General features: G+C 43.0%; 1 protein-coding gene across 4 annotated transcripts in view; it reads right to left on the reverse strand.

Annotated features, from left to right (window-relative positions):
* The window catches only part of LOC111976610 (tyrosine-protein phosphatase non-receptor type 11), a 63,611-nt gene that overhangs the window by 32,852 nt on the left and 11,183 nt on the right, over positions 1-19,576 (reverse strand). For all 4 annotated transcript variants that reach the window (XM_024005575.2, XM_024005572.2, XM_024005574.2 and 1 more), the window contains exon 2: positions 5,011-5,133. In XM_024005575.2, coding sequence (XP_023861343.1) covers positions 5,011-5,133 — 123 coding nt within the window. The remainder of the gene's footprint in view (positions 1-5,010; positions 5,134-19,576) is intronic.

The raw sequence follows: 19,576 nt of genomic DNA on the forward strand, positions 1-19,576 counted from the left end.
CACTCTCCTTCCCTCCCTCTCATCCATCTTTCTCTCCTATAAACCTGCATTCTCTCCTTCCCTCCCGCTCATCCATCTTTCTCTCCTATAAACCTGCATTCTCTCCTTCCCTCCCTCTCGTCCATCTTTCTCTCCTATAAACCTGCATTCTCTCCTTCCCTCCCTCTCATCCATCTTTCTCTCCTATAAACCTGCATTCTCTCCTTCCCTCCCTCTCATCCATCTTTCTCTCCTATAAACCTGCATTCTCTCCTTCCCTGTAATTGTGTTATGAATGTTTGAGTGGAGCAGTATGCCTCCCTGTCTGTGGCTACTAATGGCCCGTGGCGGCTGCACTGTGTGTGTGTGTGTGTGTGTGTGTGTGCACCATGCTGTTTGTGGGAGTTTAACACAATTAATGACGTTGCATTGAGCCAAACATCCATCTAGATTTTACTCTGCGGATGGGATGGGTCTCTTGCAGACTTGGAGACATAGCACACAATCATTGTGCCATACAGCATTCATTAAGCTGCTTTTGACAATGGCAAAATCAAGTAATGCTGTTATACAGAGTTATGTGAATATTGCTTTTTGGACATACAATGGCGTCAGGAATTTTCAGATGCCTTGATAAAGATGAGCAAAAAGACTGCATAAAATAAATACAAATATAGAGCTCAAATGCACCCTGGACAACACTGAGCCTTTTCTAAAAAAAAAAAAAGTGCTGATATTGGAGAACACGTTGGGAGGGATCTTAGAACATTGCTCCATACAGAATATTTCCAGATCCTTGATATCCTTCCTCTGAGTTTATGGACTGTCCTCTTCAAACCACAGGTTTTCAATGGGGTTCAAGTCAGGAGACTGAGGTGGCAATTGCAAAATGTTGATTTTGTGGTCAATTAAACCATTTCTTTGTGGATTTTGACGTGTGCTTGGGGTTATTGTCTTGCTGGAAGATCCACTTGGGGCCAAGCTTCAGTTTCCTAGCAGAGGCAACCAGGTTTTTCACTAAACATATCCTGGTACTTGGTAAAGTTCATGATGCTGTTGATCTTAACAAGGGAAGCAAAATAGCCCCATAACATCAAAGATCTAACACTATGTTTTACAGTGGGGATGAGGTATTTCTGAATAATACGCATTGTTCTTTCGAAGGCCAAACCCGCTGCTGGAGTGCGTGACCTCTGATCTCTATTTTCATGTCATCTGACAATAGCACCACCTGGAGTTTGCTAAATGGCATTGGCACTTGGATTGGAACCCTTGCTATGGTCATAGAGGTCTTTGGCCACGCACACCAGCAGTGGGTTTGGCCTTCGAAAGAACAATGCATATGTGAGGGCTTCTGGTACAAGAACAGTCCCCACAAGAAAAAGGGTTAGGTTAAGGTTTAGAATTAGGGGTTAGGGAAAACATGATTTTGAATGGGAATCAATTGTTTGGTCCCCACAAGGATAGTAAAACAAATGTGTGTGTGTGTGTGTGTGTGTGTGTGAAGGATCTGTCTACCTACAAGCCCTTCTGACTACAAGAATGGAGGCCGCTGCACTTGTTCTATTGTATCTGGAGCAACATTAGGTCATCATCAATCTTCAGCGGCCCACCCGTGGTTCGAGAAGGAGGGACACACAATGACACTATTTAGTCCCTCTCCCCCCCTTTCCTTTTTTTTCCTACTGGCTTCCGATCTCTCTCTAGTTCCAAAACAAAACGTGTGTATCAAACAGGCCTTTGGACAGATTCGAACACATGTAGACGTCAGTATATGCGAGTGCTGAGGGCAGAGTCACTAACCACTAAACCACCATGGCCACGTCTCTGTTACATAGTATCCAGTGAGAACACAATCCACTTATCAAAATGAGATGAATCAACATTCTATTAGGTCAATTTGGCCAATGCATTTAATTGATTGAATCTATAAATAGCCTGACTGCAATGGAAATATGTCTAATGGAAATGAATGGAGGCAATGGCATTATGTAATACGGGGAGAAAATCCATCCACAGTCCACAGCTAATGCCCTCTAAACTTCTCCTCTGATTAAGAGCATAGAGATGTATAAAAACACAACATGATACTAGAACATACACCACAAGAACAAAAGTTGTGGCCTATGTTCCCAAAAAATGTTTACTGAAAGAAAACAATGAAAAACCAAGGCATTTCTTTTGATCTGAGAATTACATACACAGAGTATACAAAACCTTAGGAACACCTTCCTAACATTGATTTGCATGCACCCCTTCTGTCAAGTTGGCTGGATGTCCTTTAGGTGGTGGACCATTCTTGATACTTCTTTAACATGTCTCCCCCCCCCTTCATCTACACTGATTTAAGTGGTTTTAACAAGTGACATCAATAAGGGATCATGGCATTCACCTGGTCAGTCTGTGTCATGGAAAAAGCAGGTGTTCTTAATGTTTTGTATACTCAGTGTACATGCGCTTCACAATTACATAGGCTCCATCATGCTTGGCTGTGTAAGTTCTCACTCCCTCAAAATGCAGCGTAGAGCTATGGTTATCAAGGCCTCTCCCATAACAGAACACACTGTCTACTTAACCACACATTGCGGTCTACTCTGGCCACTACTGGAACAGTTGTCATAGCAGAAAATGTTTAACACCTCCCCCTCCACCACCACCCCCATCCTTCCCCTGCCATCCAGCCCCCTGCCCAGGCCAGGAAAGGGAGAGGGGGAGATAAGCGAAGGGAAAAGCAGGGAGAATGAGATAACAGCCCATTGGAGTACCAGGGCGTCCATTAAAAGGAGAGTCAAGCTGGACCCCCCTAATAACATGCTGGTAAGAAGAAACACTAATGACTTGGTAATCACTCTCTCGTTGAGTGTGTGTGAGAGAGTGCATGTGAGTTTATATGAGTGGGTGTGTGTGTGTGTGGTGTGTGTGTGTGTGTGTGTGTGTGTGTGTGTGTGTGTGTGTGTGTGTGTGTGTGTGTGTGTGTGTGTGTGTGTGTGTGTGTGTGTGTGTGTGTGTGTGTGTGTGTGTGTGAGATTTGTGAGTATATACGATTGAGAGAGTGTGTGTGACATGAGTGTGTGTGAGAGAATGCTAGAGAGTGTCTGTGATGTGGGAGTATGTGTGAGCATACAAGTAAGAGACAGTTAGCTTGGTCACACTGGACCCTGGCAAGCTTAGGGTCCAATTCCGCCACACCTTCATTTATTCGATCGCCACCCAAAATGAATATCAGGTGAATAGCACGCTTTTCCATTGCTTAAGTTCAAGGTCAGAATACTCAGAGAAAAATGCATYAACATTTCATTACGTTCCATTTACGCACGCTGAACTCGGGTCGGAATTGAGTCCTTAGTGAATAGGCAAGACATAGCTGAATAGTCGCAAAGAAAAGTGTAAGTGAGTAAATGTAAAGCATAACTCTCATCAGCTCATGAAAGCTGAATAAGCTTTTTGTATTTCTCACCGTAAGCAAAGAAATAAACTCTGTTGCATTCATGTTGGTACGTAGCCTACTTTCAACAGCAAAACAGTGCAGACACAAAATAAAGCTGCCAATGCTCTAGATAGCACTATTCTAACCATTTCCCCCTTCCCCCCACCAAGCTAGTCCAAACTAACCTCACCGTACCATGGGGGGGCATAAATCACAAAGCCCACAGGAAGGTGGTGGAGTGGGGGTGAGGGAGGGGTGCTGTTAGCCTGCGCTAGAGTTTAGCCACAGGGCCTGTGGTCTGAAGAACAACAAATACATGTCATTTAGCCTGGTGAACYCAAACACACACAGGCAGTTAGGCAGCCCTCAGTCACCACAAAGCCACATAACACCAGGGGCATGCAGGGTCAGACCTCGACATGGGCCCCCGGCCTTAACGTTATTAAGAGCTACTGCCTGGACTGGCTGCCACACTCACTGCTGTTACCAGCCTAACAACCTTCATTCTTTCTCACCCCTCTCTGGTGAGAGCGTTGGGCCAGTAACCGAAAGGTTGCTAGATCGAATCCCCGAGCTGACAAGGTAAAAATCTGTCTTCTGCRCCTGAAGCAAGACAGTTAACCCACTGTTCCCCGGGCGCCAAAGGCGTGGATGTRGATTAAGGCAGCCCCCCGCACCTCTCTGATTCAGAAGGGTTGGGTTAAATGCAGAAGACACATTTCAGTTGAATGCATTCATTTGTACAACTGACTAAGTATCCCCCTTTCCCTCTACCCTACATACACTCCCCCCTCTCTCTCACACACACACACACACACACACACACACACACACACTCCTCTCTCCCTCGCTACTCAAGCCAACCTCTGCTAAAGAGAGCGAGCTAAAGGACGATGCTGGACCTTTGCCATGAGCTCGTCTGACTGATAAGCCTCTTAAAAGCTTCCGTTGCCAACGCAGAGGCCCTCTCTATCCTGGCGCTACAGGAAATCACAGAGGCCTGCTGTTTACCAGAGAAACTCTTTTGTATTCAGCTCTCCAWCTACAGAGCTCCCTGTTCATAATTCAGTGAAATGTAATGTCATGGGACAGGGTTAGACCTGATGATTTCATACATGGGGTCAGTGGCGTAAGTGAATTCTTGTGAAAGGCTACTTACGACCAGTTCTCGCTTTCTTTTCAACCGAGGAGGGAAACAAACATTTTCCACTTSGTAGAAACGTGGGAGAATAACAAACTAGGCATATTTCAAGCTTGAACTCCCACAAGCTGTGACTGTTCACCCAAAGGCAAGGCTTTTGCTCTCTCGCTAGCTTGCTTACTGGGAAGCGATCATTTCCCATTTCTTGAGGCTTGACTCACGAGACAATTTGCTCGGAATTATTTACTTTACACCAGGGGTAATGTTGTGGAGCATAGGCCGCTAACGCTAGGATAAAGAGCTAGGCTAAAGCGGTGGGCTAAAGCACTAGCAGAGAACCATGCTAACACAGAACATTCACGTAACATTACCTAAAATGTTCTCCTTTGGTTATTTGACAAATAACTTAACCAGATTGTTATTGGAACCAACATTTGTTAGCTGGGAACATGGAGGCCCCTACCTGATAGAGAGAGTAAAATCTCCCGGGTTGCTCTTGCTCGGCCGYGCTAGGAAACTGCCATGGACCCCCCGGGTCAAGAGGAGCTGCTCTGCCTCGATGCCGGTGATGTTMGGGTGGAACCACCTGGTAGAACAGAGAGAGAGAATAGTTGAGCACAAACACCAAATCCAGAGTCACTGCGCCAGAACCAGTGTTTCTCAATGTAGCCGATTCAAATGATCAACCAGTAGGATCAGGTGTGTTACTGCCGGGCTAAAAAGTATCAGAGGCCCCCTCCAGGAGTTGATTGATAAACATACCTTTAAACTCACTCATCAATCATTATTTCCCAGTAAAAGATTCAGTATGGTGACACTAGTAAGAAACACACTGGAGAGCAGAGGCCAAAACTKCAAATGAGGTTTGAGTAGTTAGCTAAGTCACTTTGGTCAACGAATGTGGCTCACCTTTTAGCCTGCTCTGGGGCAGGTTAACTCCATTTATCTTGAATTAAGTGTCTGAMATGTGGGTTAAGGACCAATAAAATCAGACTCGCTTCCTCTTGCAAAGATTGTCATGCCCTTGTTAATTGTGTCATTTGAGYAAGATGACTGATTCAATATTTTATTAATCAAATGTTTGTGTACATTTGTTAAAATACGTATTACACAATTAGTGATGACAGCATTTGTTTTCCAAATTGTACATTTTTCACACAATTGTATTTTGAAATTTGCAAAATGCAAACTGACAGCCGCAACCAACCATAGACATTTAACCCATAGATGGCAGTTARCATTCAAGTTAAAAGAGCATTATGTTGATTTTTTTGTAAGGGTCCAGCCCAGCACTGGTTGCTCTCACGTTCGTCGTTAAGGGTAGACCAAGGCACAGCGTGATTTGGGTTCATCATACTTTATATAAATGTGAACCAGTGAAAAAAAAKCAATAAACAACACAACGAACGAAAAGCTTCGTCGTGCAAAATATACGCAACCAAACTAAGACGATAAAGCACAGCTGAAACGTGCAGCTACTGGTGTGCACACAGGCAACTAACTGTAGACAAGATCCACGAATAATCAAGGGAAATGGCTACCTAATATGATCCCCAATCAGAGACAACGATAAACAGCTGCCCTTGATTGGGAACCATATCAGGCCACCATAGAAATACAAAACACCTAGATGGCCCACCCAAGTCACTATCACGCTCCAACCAACACAGAGAATAAACAGCTTACTATGGTCAGGCGTGACAGACCCCCCCCCCCCCCCCCCCCATCAAGCATTGGATGGCATCCAGCACCACACTGTCAGATAGCTAAGAACACATGCTTCATTTCAATAGAGAATAGCTAGGTACCTTTTCTATTCCTTTCAATTATGGGCAGTGTGAACTTTGTGTGCATCATTTATGGTTTCTTGTACCTCGGTCTTTGAGCCTGCCTTCTTTGAGTGGCCTATGTAGGTTTATCTCTCTGGTACTGTCATGTCTCCCTCTCTACTATTCAAAATGTTTGCCAGTAATGAAGATACTATATGCTTGGAGTATAACCAACTGTCTTTTTCTAAAGGGGGGATGAGTTTCTGAAGGAGCCTGGAGTTGTTGAACTAGATGGGAGCACCATGGAGGCAACAAATGGSGAAAACAGGCAACAAGGTTTTTTCCGTTAACTATTCCCAGACATTATCACCCTATATGTGTATTGCAATGTTGTACAGATCTTATTCGGTGGCTTATGTTCTGTTATGTTCTATCACTTCTATTTATCCTGATGAATATGAGCATCTCCGAAGAGACCATAGAAGTAAATGATGATGAGGTCAATTACCGAATGAATAGTGTGGAAGATTGTTCTTAATATTTGTGATGTGCTAGTGTATTTACTTTTGTTGTTTGTATTTATAATTGACCATTATACAGTAAATTTGGAAAGTATTGACGTTTTCCACATTTTGTTACGGTACAGCCTTATTCTAAAATGTATTAAATTGTTGTTTTTTTCTCATCAAGTGTATGTAACCTAAATGTATGTAAACTTCCGACTTCAACTGATATATATATATATATTATAAACTGCGTGGTTAAAACCCTGAATGCTGATTGATTGACAGCCATGGTATATCAGACCGTATACCACAGGTATGACAAAACATGTGCATCTCATGCTACATCTGTACTGCTCTAATAACGTTGGTAACCAGTTTATAATAACAATAAGGCACCTCAGGGGTTTGTGGTATATGGCCAWTTTACCACGGCTAAGGGCTGTATCCATAGCCGTGGTATATTGTCTCTTCCTAGAGCTGACCGTCTGGTCAAACTGAGCAATCGGGGGAGAAGGGCCTTGGTCAGGGAGGTGGCCAAGAACCGGATGGTCACTCTGATAGAGCTCTAGAGTTCCTCTGTGGAAATGGGAGAACATTCCAGATGGACAACCATCTCTGCGGCACGCCATCAATCAGGCCTTTATGGTAGAGTGGCCAGACGGAAGCCACTCCTCAGTAAAAGGTACATGACAGCCCAATTGGAGTTTGCTAAATGGCACCGAAAAGACTCTCAGATGATGAGAAACAAGATTCTCTGGTCTGATGAAACCAAGATTGAACTTTTTGGCCTTAATAACAAGCATCACGTCTAGAGAGAACCTGGCACCATCCCTACAGTGAAGCATGGTGGTGGCAGCATCATGCTGTGGGGATATTTTCATCGGCAGGGACTGGGAAACTGGTCAGAATTGAAGGAATGATGGATGGCGCTAAATACAGGGAAATTCTTGAGGGAAATCTGTTTCAGTCTTCAAGAGATTTGAGACTGGGATGGAGGTTCTCCTTTCAACAGGACAATGACCCTAAGCATACTGCTAAAGCAACACTCGAGRGGTTTAAGGGGAAACATTTACATGTCTTGGAATGGCCTAGTCAATGCCCAGACCTCAATCCAATTAAGAATCTGTGGTATGACTTAAAGATTGCTGTACACCAGCGGAACCCATCCAACTTGAAGGAGCTGGAGCAGTTTTGCCCTGAAGAATGGGCAAAAATCCCAGTGGCTAGATGTGCCAAGCTTATAGAGACATACCCCAAGAGACTTGCAGCTGTAATTGCTGCAAAAGGTGGCTCTACAAAGTATTGGCTTTGGGGGGTTGAATAGTTTATGCACGCTGAAGTTTTCAGTTTTTTGTCTTAATTCTTGTTTGATTCACAATAAAAATATTTTTTATCTTCAAAGTGGTAGGCATGTTGCGTAAATCAAATGATACAAACCCTCCAAAAATCCATTTTAATTCCAGGTTGTAAGGCAACAAAATAGGAAAAATGTGAAGGGGGGTGAATTCTTTCGCAAGCCACTGCGTGTCATATTAAATATATTCACCCCACCCAGTATTGTAATCAAAACTTAACAGAAAGAATGTAGTCCTTGGCTCAGACAGTGTAGTAGTGTGGGCTCACTAGCATCTCACTGGTGTGCTGGATCTTAAGAATCTGCTGTACATATGATGGAAGAATGCACTGTTCATGCAGAGGGTTGCAATTCCATTGAATTGGGGATAGTTTAACCAAAATATGCCACAAGACCTAGAATTGCCTTGTGTATCCCACAAAAAAAGGTTCACTGTTATAAGCTAACCTTTTTGATGAATTTAAGCAAAATTCTTTACATTGAACATTTTCTGTAAAATTCTAGAAATTTGCTGGAAAGTTTCCAACCCTTTGCAACTCTACCTGCTACCACACCTGTTTATCTTAGCTAGCAGCTGACTACTCTGCTGTTTACATTCTAGCTCTCTCACGCACGCTCACGCACGCTCCCTCATGCCCAGGCACTCTCTCTCGCATCTATGCGCTCTCCCACTCTCTCACAACCATAGATTGTGTATATAAAAACAACACAAGAAGCGGGGGGAAGCCTGGGGGTCATGGACGACTAGCTGACCACTTTAAATATGTCATTGAGTTCATTTGTCTTGGGTAGTTAGGTGTTTTTACATCCCAGTTAAACTCCTCTGGACATTTTCCCATTTAACCTTTGTTGTGCCGGGAGAAAGTGCAGTGATGACACTTTTGGTGATAAATAAACGAACAACCTTTATAATCTTTGATATGACATGGTGTGCCCAGTAAGAAGGATTTTTATGTCCTGAAGACGCACCTGGCAGGTGTTTGTGTGTGGAGAATGCAAACTGAGGGAGAGGTTGTGTTCTGTTCACAGCAAGTGACATGATGCCATACTAATGTCATGCCAATAAGTGTCTGGCAACGGACACTCTTTGGGCATAACGCTAGTATGTCATCATGCCAAACGCTTTGAGAATCCTAGCGCCCAGGAACCCAGTGTACTGTGAATGGGGATCAGGGAACGTGTCCCTGATTCTCCAAACACAGCAACTGGGCATGACAACTCGGGTTTCCTGCACCAAGGGCACCATGCTGCCACATCACAAACTGTGTGTAGGCAGCATGCCGGTACTCCTGGGCGTCATCTCCAGCCTCTGCTGCATCAGCCACTGCCAACACGTCAACACCGCCTGTGCAAACGTAAATATCCGTTGTCTAGGCAGTAACCGGCGAAATGTGGCAGCTGGCTTACACAGAGGTCTGGTCCCAGACCGCAACACTTCCTCTCTCTGTCTGTAGGCATCTCCTTGCAGTTGTTGGAGTTGTTTGTTTGAAAATAGCCGAACTGGTGTTGTCATAAGCCAAGCTTCCACGATGTGAGAGGAAAAATAGGGATATCTCCTTTAAGACTGACAGCCATGGCTAGTGTACCCATGAGTTCAACAGTCAAATTGCCAGGGTTAGAGGTTCCAAAACTCTATGGATTGTATGCCTATGGCCACAACGCAACAAGCTGTTCCACAGATAGAAGAAGGAGCGATAGGAGTGGGAAAAAGGTGCTTGTGCATTGATAAGCACACCAAAGACGGCATAAATGATAAGTCATGAAAGAAAGATAGCACTTCTAAAAGTCTATTTCACACCACAGCCTGCTGAATATGCAAGATAACTTTATTTTTTCATTTTGATTTCAGCACAAATGAAAATGTGGCACTGACTCGCCCATGGATTGATGTTTCAGAATTGTCTCAATGAAGAGTCTGGCATTCGACTAGCCACGTGCAACATGAATGCGCAGTTACAAGCCTACTAGAGTTGGGGGCAGGCGGACGAGCAGTATCCACCATCATAGTACAGTTAAAGCCTGATCTGCAATGTGAAGCTGACCTGGCTTTATAAAAGCCTGAGTTGATCTCGTTTACTTCGTAGTATACCACTCAGGACACCAACGTTCACAGAACTTAAGATAACTGGCAAATGCTTACTTCCTGTGTTATATAACCAAACAGAGAGTAAAACAATGTACTCCACCCAGCTCACATTTGGATAACCATATTGTTCACCATCAACAATTACACATTTGGATGCTACATTGTCCAACAAGAAAATGTACAGAAATACACCACAAGCATAATCGCAAATGATGGCTCTGGTCTGTGCCATTCTATCGCTATCTCCCTCTCTCCATATATCCTAACTATTCTCCCATAAAAAATCTACATAAATAAATATGGGGGATTGGGACTCCTCGTGGTATCAAAAGATCAATAGAGGTCTGAGAACTTCCAACAAAAACAAGTTTTGTGGTTATGTATAAAAAGCCAACATGGAATTCTATTTTCCCTCACCATAACGTATATATTTTTCATAATTATGAGGTTAATATGCTGAATTATTCTGGGTCTAATCCATGACCTATTCGATTCGCAGGGTCCCTTTCCACAAGTGGTTGCTATAGCAAATGGAATTCACTATTGTGGCTTTTTCAAGGCTAGTTAAAAGTGTGAACCCATTTGTATTAAGCACAATGAATCGGGCCTACATGAAAAAACAACTGCTAACGTTGATGAAGCCTATTGTGATGATGTTGTCTTGAATCAAAATTATGTTGTCAAAAATCAAAATTCTCAAGGGTGGATTGAGAATTTCCACAAAACACTGTGTTGAATATGTCTGGATACGCTCTTGGAGGAATACAGTGCAATGTTCTGGTATCAGACTTAAAGGCACAATGTGTAGCTTCTTTGTCCACGAGACAGAATGCACCAATGGTTGCTGCTTGAACAAACCATAGAGATAGATAGAGGACTCATCTTTGTATCTGTGCTATTATAGTGTCTGTGACAGAATGGGAAGCGCCATTGAGGCTACAACCCATAGGAATCCAAACAGTTTACTATTTTAATACGGTGGAAGCCCTCAATGGCGCTGCCCATGCTAAAAAGTAATTTTGGCCAATAGAGGCCTCTATCATTCTCTATGGAACAAACACGCACACATTTTTTGGGTCAATGTAATCCAATCAGTGAGCCATAAACTCACAAAGGCCCACTTCCTTAGTCCTGCCAGGTCAATACATGACTCAAAACAAACTAAAGTTGAGCTGTCAAAATATCAGTAGCCTATGAATATTWAAAAGACAACTGTCAGTAGCCTGTTATGCCTTACAACAGCAGAAGCAGAACTTCAAGACCTAGTTCGCTACTTATGTTAAAGAATATCATCCTTTTATACAAACTAGAGGTCGACCGATTAATCGGAATGGACGATTAATTAGGGCCGATTTCAAGTTTTCATAACAATCGTAAATCGGTAATTTTGGACACCGATTTTGCTGATTTTTGTATTTATAATAATTTTTTTACTACACCTTTATTTAACTAGGCAAGTCAGTTAAGGACACATTCTTATTTTCAATGACGGCCTAGGAACGGTGGGTTAACTGCCTTGTTCAAGGGCAGAACGACAGATTTTTACGGTTCCGTATTTCACTGAAAGAATAAACGTTTTGTTTTCGAGATGATAGTTTCCGGATTCAACAATATTAATGACCTAAGGCTCGTATTTCTGTGTGTTATTATGTTATAATTAAGTCTATGATTTGATAGAGCAGTCTGACTGAGCAATGGTAGGCACCAGCAGGCTCGTAAGCATTCATTCAAACAGCACTTTCGTGCATTTTGCCAGCAGCTCTTCACAGCGCTGTTTATGACATCAAGCCTATCAACTCCCGAGATTAGGCTGTTGTCACCGATGTGAATAGGCTAGCTAGTTAGCGGGGTGCGCGCTAATAGCGTTTCAAACGCCACTCGCTCTGAGACTTGGAGTAGTTGTTCCCCTTGCTCTGCATGGGTAACGCTGCTTCGAGGGTGGCTGTTGTCGATGTGTTCCTGGTTCGAGCCCAGGTAGCGGCGAGGAGAGGGATGGAAGCTATACTGTTACACTGGCAATACTAAAGTGCCTATAAGAACATCCAATAGTCAAAGGTATATGAAATACAAATCGTATAGAGAGAAATAGTCCTATAATTCCTATAATAACTACAACCTAAAACTTCTTACCTGGGAATATTGAAGACTCATGTTAAAAGGAACTACCAGCTTTCATATGTTCTCATGTTCTGAGCAAGGAACTTAAACGTTAGCTTTCTTACATGGCACATATTGCACTTTTACTTTCTACTCCAACACTTTGTTTTTGCATTATTTAAACCAAATTGAACATGTTTCATTATTTATTTGAGGCTAAATTGATTTTATTTATGTATTATATTAAGTTAAAATAAGTGTTAATTCAGTATTGTTGTAATTGTCATTATTACAAATACATTTTWAAAAAATCGTCCGATTAATCGGCATCGGCTTTTTTGGTCCTCCAATAATCGGTATCGGCGTTGAAAAATCATAATCGGTCGACCTCTAATACAAARGTTTGCTATCTCGATCTGTTGCTTCAGTATCCAAACTATTTAGCTAGGAAAAGCCTGATTATCTAAGAAGCTGCATCCTGGTTCTCCATACTTCCCCCAAAGTATGCACTTGCACACTCCCAGTGATGGATTTACAGCGATATGTATTGGTGGTGTAAATTACACCAATACTTTCTGAACACCATTTACAATTCTTCACTGTTTACCAGTGGAGGCTCCTCAGGGGAGGTAGAGGAGGACCATCCTCCTCAGTGAATTTCATAAAATAGAAATTGTGAAACATTAAAGTTTTCCTTTTTAGATAAAACAATACTAAATATATTCACGTCACCAAAATAATTGATTAAAACACAATGTTTTGCAATGGTCTGCAGTAGCCTTAACAGCACTCTCTGGGGTAGCACCATGGTGTAGCTGGAAGACAGCTAGTTTCCGTCCTCCTCTGGGTACATTGACTTCAGCAGAAACATAGGAGGCTCATGGTTCTCACCCCCTTCCATAGACTTACAGTACACAGCAATTATGACACCTTCCGGAGGACGTCCTCCAACCTATTAGAGCTCTTGCAGCATGAATTGACATGTTTTCCACCCAATCAAAGGATCAGAGAATGAATCTAGTATTGAAAGCATAAGCAACAGCTAACTAGCACTGCATTGCATAAAATGTGGTGAGTAGTTGACTCAAAGAGAAAGACAGTTTTGAACAAATTAATTTWTAWAAAAAATGAAGGAAAAGCAAAAGAGAGAGCGAGATAAATTTTGTATTTTCTTCACTTTCACTTTCTAAGCTAGCGAATGCAGCTAGCTAGTTTAGCCTACTCAAACACCCGGCTCAAACAGAGAGGAATGCTATGTTAGCTAGCTGGCTATGGCTATCCAACACTCTTCCAAGTCAAGGTAAGCCTTTGGTTTTATTCATTTATTGCCACCGGGGCCAGGCGCGCTGCCAGGGATTTTGGGCCCCGTGAAAAGATATCACATTGGGCCCCACCACCACAGGCCTCACCAACCCTGCACAATTTCTGTAACCACACACCTCCAGAAGCCAATCGACCCATTCAAAGCTTTAAATAACTCTACCTTTGCAGGCTTGCAACTCTCTTGTGGGCCAATATTTACTGCAAGGTATTTACTGACAGTGAGCTGTGATAATATAACACTGTGCAGACATGCATGCAACATTCTGCATACAGTGGAATTCACTATTTGATGCAAGACTGATYCCCTCTATAAGAAATMTGCTAAAGGCCATCTTTTACAGTCTAAATGTAATTTTAATGGTAAAATTCTTGAATGGAAAATTCTCTTAACATTAATGAATAACTTAAAATAAATATAACTTAAATATACATTAACCTCTTCAATTAAAATAAATTAACATCATCTATAGAATGATATAACAAACAAAATAATAAAATCAGAAGCAGATTTTTGAACTTAGTATACATAACAACTAGAAAATAAGCAGCTGTGAAAGTGAAAATGGAAAACAAAATGGAAATGAAAAGGCCTGATGGTGGCGCTAGAGGAAAGGTCAAGAGGTCACCAAATCAATAGGTTTCTTCTACTTGGGGTCTTGATTGTGCACAACAAATGTTATGGCAATCGAGCCATTACTTTGTGATATATGTTGTTCTCAGTCTGTTCACTGTCTTGTTCTCAGCCTGTGGGCATCATGTGTGTAGTGATCCAATATCCATAGCCATGCCATTTAACAGTTATCACTGGCCCTTGCTCAGCCTTACTCACCAAGAGCCCATCGCCGAGCCTTCTTGCTAGCAAAGTCACTGATCAAGTCTTTGAAGTCCAGCTTTCTAGCTAACTGACTTTAAATGGACAGCATGGCAAGACTGCAAAGCCTGTCCTGGGACATAGTGTACCTCAAATAGTTTATCAGTTTTAGCTTACTGAAAGCTCTCTCGCCACCAGCAACAGTCACAGGCAGTGTGCAAAATATATGTAACGCATTTCACACTTCTCCAAAAAGGCTTTGCAGCTGCATCTTACAAATTGCATTCAGGTGACCAAGAGGGGACAAGTTAGGGGGGAAAGTGGCAGCATATAGAGAGTTCAGGTGTCTTACTTCCTTTTGAAACTCAGGTGTAAGATCTCTGGAATACTTCATGATCAGTGGTTGGCACACAGAAGGGACTTTATCCTCACTAATCTGCCCAACTTTCAGAACAGCAGAAGTGATTCTATAATTTTTGCAGTGGTGTGGAACCTAGTGTCCAAGTCACTTGTTAGCAGTAAAAAAAAAKCACTGTGTTCTGAAACACCGTTGCTGCACTGTCCTGAGCTGTCTCCTCTTGAGAGGTCTCATCATTCAATCTCTTCCTTTTCCTCTGGCGGCTGTGTTCCTTGCTAAATTGAGGTGCAACATCCATTTGCGTAGCAATCAGTGTTGCCTCAGACAGGAGAGACTCTCATCCATCTCTAAGAGCCTGCATCTCTTCCTTTAAGGCTCTGATATTGGCTGCCTCTGTGTCAAGTGAGATTTTTCCTGACTGGAGAATCACATTCCTGTCCTCAATGCATTGCAGTACCTGCATTTATGAACTGACATTCAACACAATGCTGCTCATCTTCTTCTTCAGTTGGGAGTAGGGCTGGTTCAGGGGTATGGGGATGGGGAGACAGGGCTGAGCCTGAAGCTGCATCAGTTGGGCCTGGCACCAGGCAGGGGCAGGGACAACTGATTTAGTATTAGCTTGCTAAAAGTTTGCCTGCATTGATTAAATGTCGGCTAAAAGGGAGCGAAATATCTTCACAAAATGTTTTATGTAACTAATGTTAGGGGAGCAAAAGTAGCCTATTTCACTATGGACTAAGCTAACAGGTTAATTTCCACCACTCACGGACTACACCCACCTTCCTCTGTTTAAAATTGGGTGACATACTGACATACGGCCATTCTTTTCTCTCTCCTGTCTTTCTTTTCTTTCTTTTCGTTTTTGGAAGACAGATTTTTCTTTAGGAAGCTGAGACATGATGCTCCACCGGCACTCCTCACTCGCAATTCAAGTACCGTTCGCGCCTGGTTTGGGGGCAGGACCGAACCATTTCATGTAAATAGGGGGGGCATGGGAAATACAGAGGCTGGATGTTTACTTTTTGCCAAAAACAAGACTTTTTTTCTCCTTCGTTTTATTAGTACATTGTAAATAAAATATTATATTAATGATGACAGGTTAATAATTTAATATTTAACCTAATGTTCTAATAATTTTTTAGGGCCCCTGTCAGTCACAGGCCCTTAGAATCGTCCTAACTCCACCCCCCCCCCCCTCCCCCGCTATGAAAGTGTTTGCGGGTGATCAGGGGTGTATTCATTCTGCCGATTCTGTTAAAACGTTTCTTAAACGGAAGCAAACAGAACGATACGAGGACAAACGTACCTGAATTTGTCCAACAGAAACTCTCGTTTGCAACTGTTCGGACTAATGATAACACGCTAGATGCAGGCAAGAGTGTGCAAGGCGGAATTGAATGTCTCACTGTCTGTCACCTTGATTACTCGACCTGCGCAACTATCTTGTCAACTTTCATTCTTAGGCTAGGTTGTGATGGGTATAGGGAATATGTCAGAATCATGTAGTAGCCTAAACCTATCGATGTTACAATGAGCTCATATCATGCTGTAAAAGGTCCTGCTCATAAAACAATTCTTGTTCTTTCTAATCGGCACCGACCACCACTGCTGTTTCCAATTCACTGTTTCCAACACTGTAGGGGATTCTTTCTTTTGAGGAAATATCAGAGATAAGTGGGGAATTTGGTTCGGGGGGAAAATTATACTTTTTGACACTGACATTGATAGAATCAGTGAGTCACATAGCACATGCATTTCCACAGCAAAATATCGCTTCCACCAGGCTTCACAAAGAATCATGGACAGCGATAAATGCAGTAAATGCAACAATAAGATACCCTTTTATTAAACTCCACACACACAATCTTTGCCAGATCAGGCCTCTATGCCAAGGCACAAAAGTGAGTATTTGGGTATTTTCATGTACATTTTAGTCATTTAGCAGACACTCTTATCCAGAGAGACTTACAGTATATTTTTACTAGGTATCAGCAGTCAGTGCTGACAGAGGAGAAAAAAGTCAAGTGCTCGTTCACAAAAGGCAAGGGAAGGGGTGAGGGGTTGCTGTGGGATTATATACGAAGAGGGGTTTCAAATGTTTTTGTGTAGATGGGCAGGGACTCTGCTGTCCTAGTTTCAGGGTGAAGCTGATTCCACCATTGGGGTTCCAGGACAGAGAAGATCTTAGACTGGGCTGAGCGGGAGCTGCTCATGTTTATATTTAGGAGAAAAACCCATGACCAGTGACAGAAAAAAATAGCATGTTTTTTTTTCATCTTAAAATTACTATTAATAAACTAAGGAGATCAACAGGCATGTTAACACTAGATCTACTTACAAGCCTTGTGAGACTTTCGTACAGCCTTCAAGCAGCCGTGAAACGCACATCCTTTCATATTTCTGTTTGATGGCAAAACTGTGGATCCAATTTAACCGGACTCTTGGGGAGCTTGAGCTCAACTGCTGGGCAAACATCTAAATTGATAAAGTCCCCGACAATGTCAACAGAGTAAACTAAGTCCTTGGAATGGCGGGATGTTGTCCTGTGCCTTCGCTCCGGACCTCCGGTGCAATGACACTCAGATCAGGATGAATCAGGCTATAGTGGCGGCTCGTCATTCACAAAGCAGATTGACGTGAGAGAGAGGGAGAAACAGAGAAAGAGAGAGAGCAAGAGAAGACAACAGTAGACAGTAGTGGAGCTGATGGAAGAGGGAACAGACAGGGCCAAAGCCACGCAAAGCCTCAGACATCTGGGGAGCGACACTGGCCCAGATTGCACCTGACCCCCTTATCCAGCCGGGTACCAGGCTTATTTCTCATTCCAAGCCCAGGAGATTACCGAGGAACTTTTCAAACAGCAGCAGCAAATTGTAACAGATTACAACTGGCATTCAACAAGGGATTAGACACAAATACATGACAGGGGGGGAATTGAACAAGGCTCTGCATCATCAAAGGCCCATGCTCTGTCATTAACAATAGACTGGGATATACAGCAATGAAAGGAACATTTGCCAAAGTAGATTTTTTTTGTATGTGTAGAGATCCAGAAACACGCCTGATGTATTGTAGAATAGGGGTCACTGCAGGATCCACCTGATTCAAAAACAGTCCGTCAGGAGATAAGAGGAATTACATCTACACAGCTGCCACCAGTACAATACATTGGGCTCTACTTTAACAAACCTAACGCCATGGTAAATCTTACCATTATTATGAGCACAATAGCTGGTGGTAGTGTGAACGGGCTAGGTTTTGATGAATAAACAAGTCGTAGGTGTGACGAGGGCTTGGCCACTCACTGGCCAATCAAGGAGTTTCATGGCTTAATACTGCATACGTTTGTCTCAAGTTCCATTGGTTATTGACGGTCTTTGTTTTGTATTGTCATCAACCCCCAAGCGATAGCAACAGTAAAAAAAAAATACATGCAGTGTTTGCTCAATATGTTTGGATTGTTGACAGTCAGCACTTCTTAAATAAAAAATACTTMGCTTCCGTAAATTGTATTGTATGTGTGAGGCACGTTCTCATTAAGCAAGACACTGTATAGCCCAGGCCTACTGTTGACATGGCGTTAAGGGACTGAGCATTTTGAATAGCCAATGTTTGGAGGAGCGCGTCTTTGGTAACCGGACAAGAGGTGCTCTTTGGAAATGAGGATGGATACAAGCCAAATGGAGTATGCATTGCAGGTAGGCCTATGTGAATTGTGAATAATGCAAAATCATGTTGGCAAAAGCATCACGAGTAGACCATTTAGAAACGCTAAAGCACTAAATAAACTTCAGTTAGTGGTAAACACGGCTGCTAGAATCTTGAATGGAACCAAAAAGTTTGATCATATTACCCCAATGCTAGCCTCTCTACAGTGGCTTCCTGTTAAGGCTAGGGCTGATTTCAAGGTTTTACTGCTAACCTAAAAACATTACATAGGCTGCTCCTACCTATCTTTCCGATTTGGTCCTACATACCTACATTTGGTCCTACATACCTACACGTACGCTATGGTCACAAGACACAGGCCTCCTTACTATCCCTAGAATTTCTAAGCAAACAGCTGGAGGCAGGGCTTTCTCCTATAGAGCTCCATTTTTATGGAATGGTCTGCCGATCCATGTGAGAGACACAGACTTGGTCTCGACCTTTAAGTCTTTATTGAAGACTCATCTCTTCAGTAGGTCCTATGATTGAGTGTAGTCTGGCCCAGGAGTGTGAAGGTGAACGGAAAGGCACTGGAGCAACAAACCGCACTTGCTGTCTCTGCCTGGCCGGTTCCCCTCTCTCCACTGGGATTCTCTGCCTCAAACCCTATTACAGGGGCTGAGTCACTGGCTTACTGGTGGTCTTCCATGCCGTCCCTAGGAGGGGTGGGTCTCTTGAGTGGGTTGAGTCACTAACGTGATCTTCCCGTCCGGGTTGGCGCCCCCCCCCCTTGGGTTCGTGCCGTGGGGGAGATCTTCGTGGGCTCAGGATGGTAAATTGGAGGTTGAAGATATCCCTCTTGTGGTGTGGGGGCTGTGCTTTGGCAAAGTGGGTGGGGTTATATCCTGCCTGTTTGGCCCAGCCCGGGGGTATCATCGGACGGGGCCACCGTGTCTCCCGACCCCTCCTGTCTCAGTCTCCAGTATTTATGCTGCAGTAGTTTATGTGTCGGGGGGTCAGTCTGTTATATCTGGAGTATTTCTCCTGTCTTATCCGGTGTCCTGTGTGAATTTA

The sequence above is a fragment of the Salvelinus sp. IW2-2015 genome, linkage group LG17 (genome assembly GCF_002910315.2).
Source record: "Salvelinus sp. IW2-2015 linkage group LG17, ASM291031v2, whole genome shotgun sequence".
NCBI classification, from domain to species: domain Eukaryota; kingdom Metazoa; phylum Chordata; class Actinopteri; order Salmoniformes; family Salmonidae; genus Salvelinus; species Salvelinus sp. IW2-2015.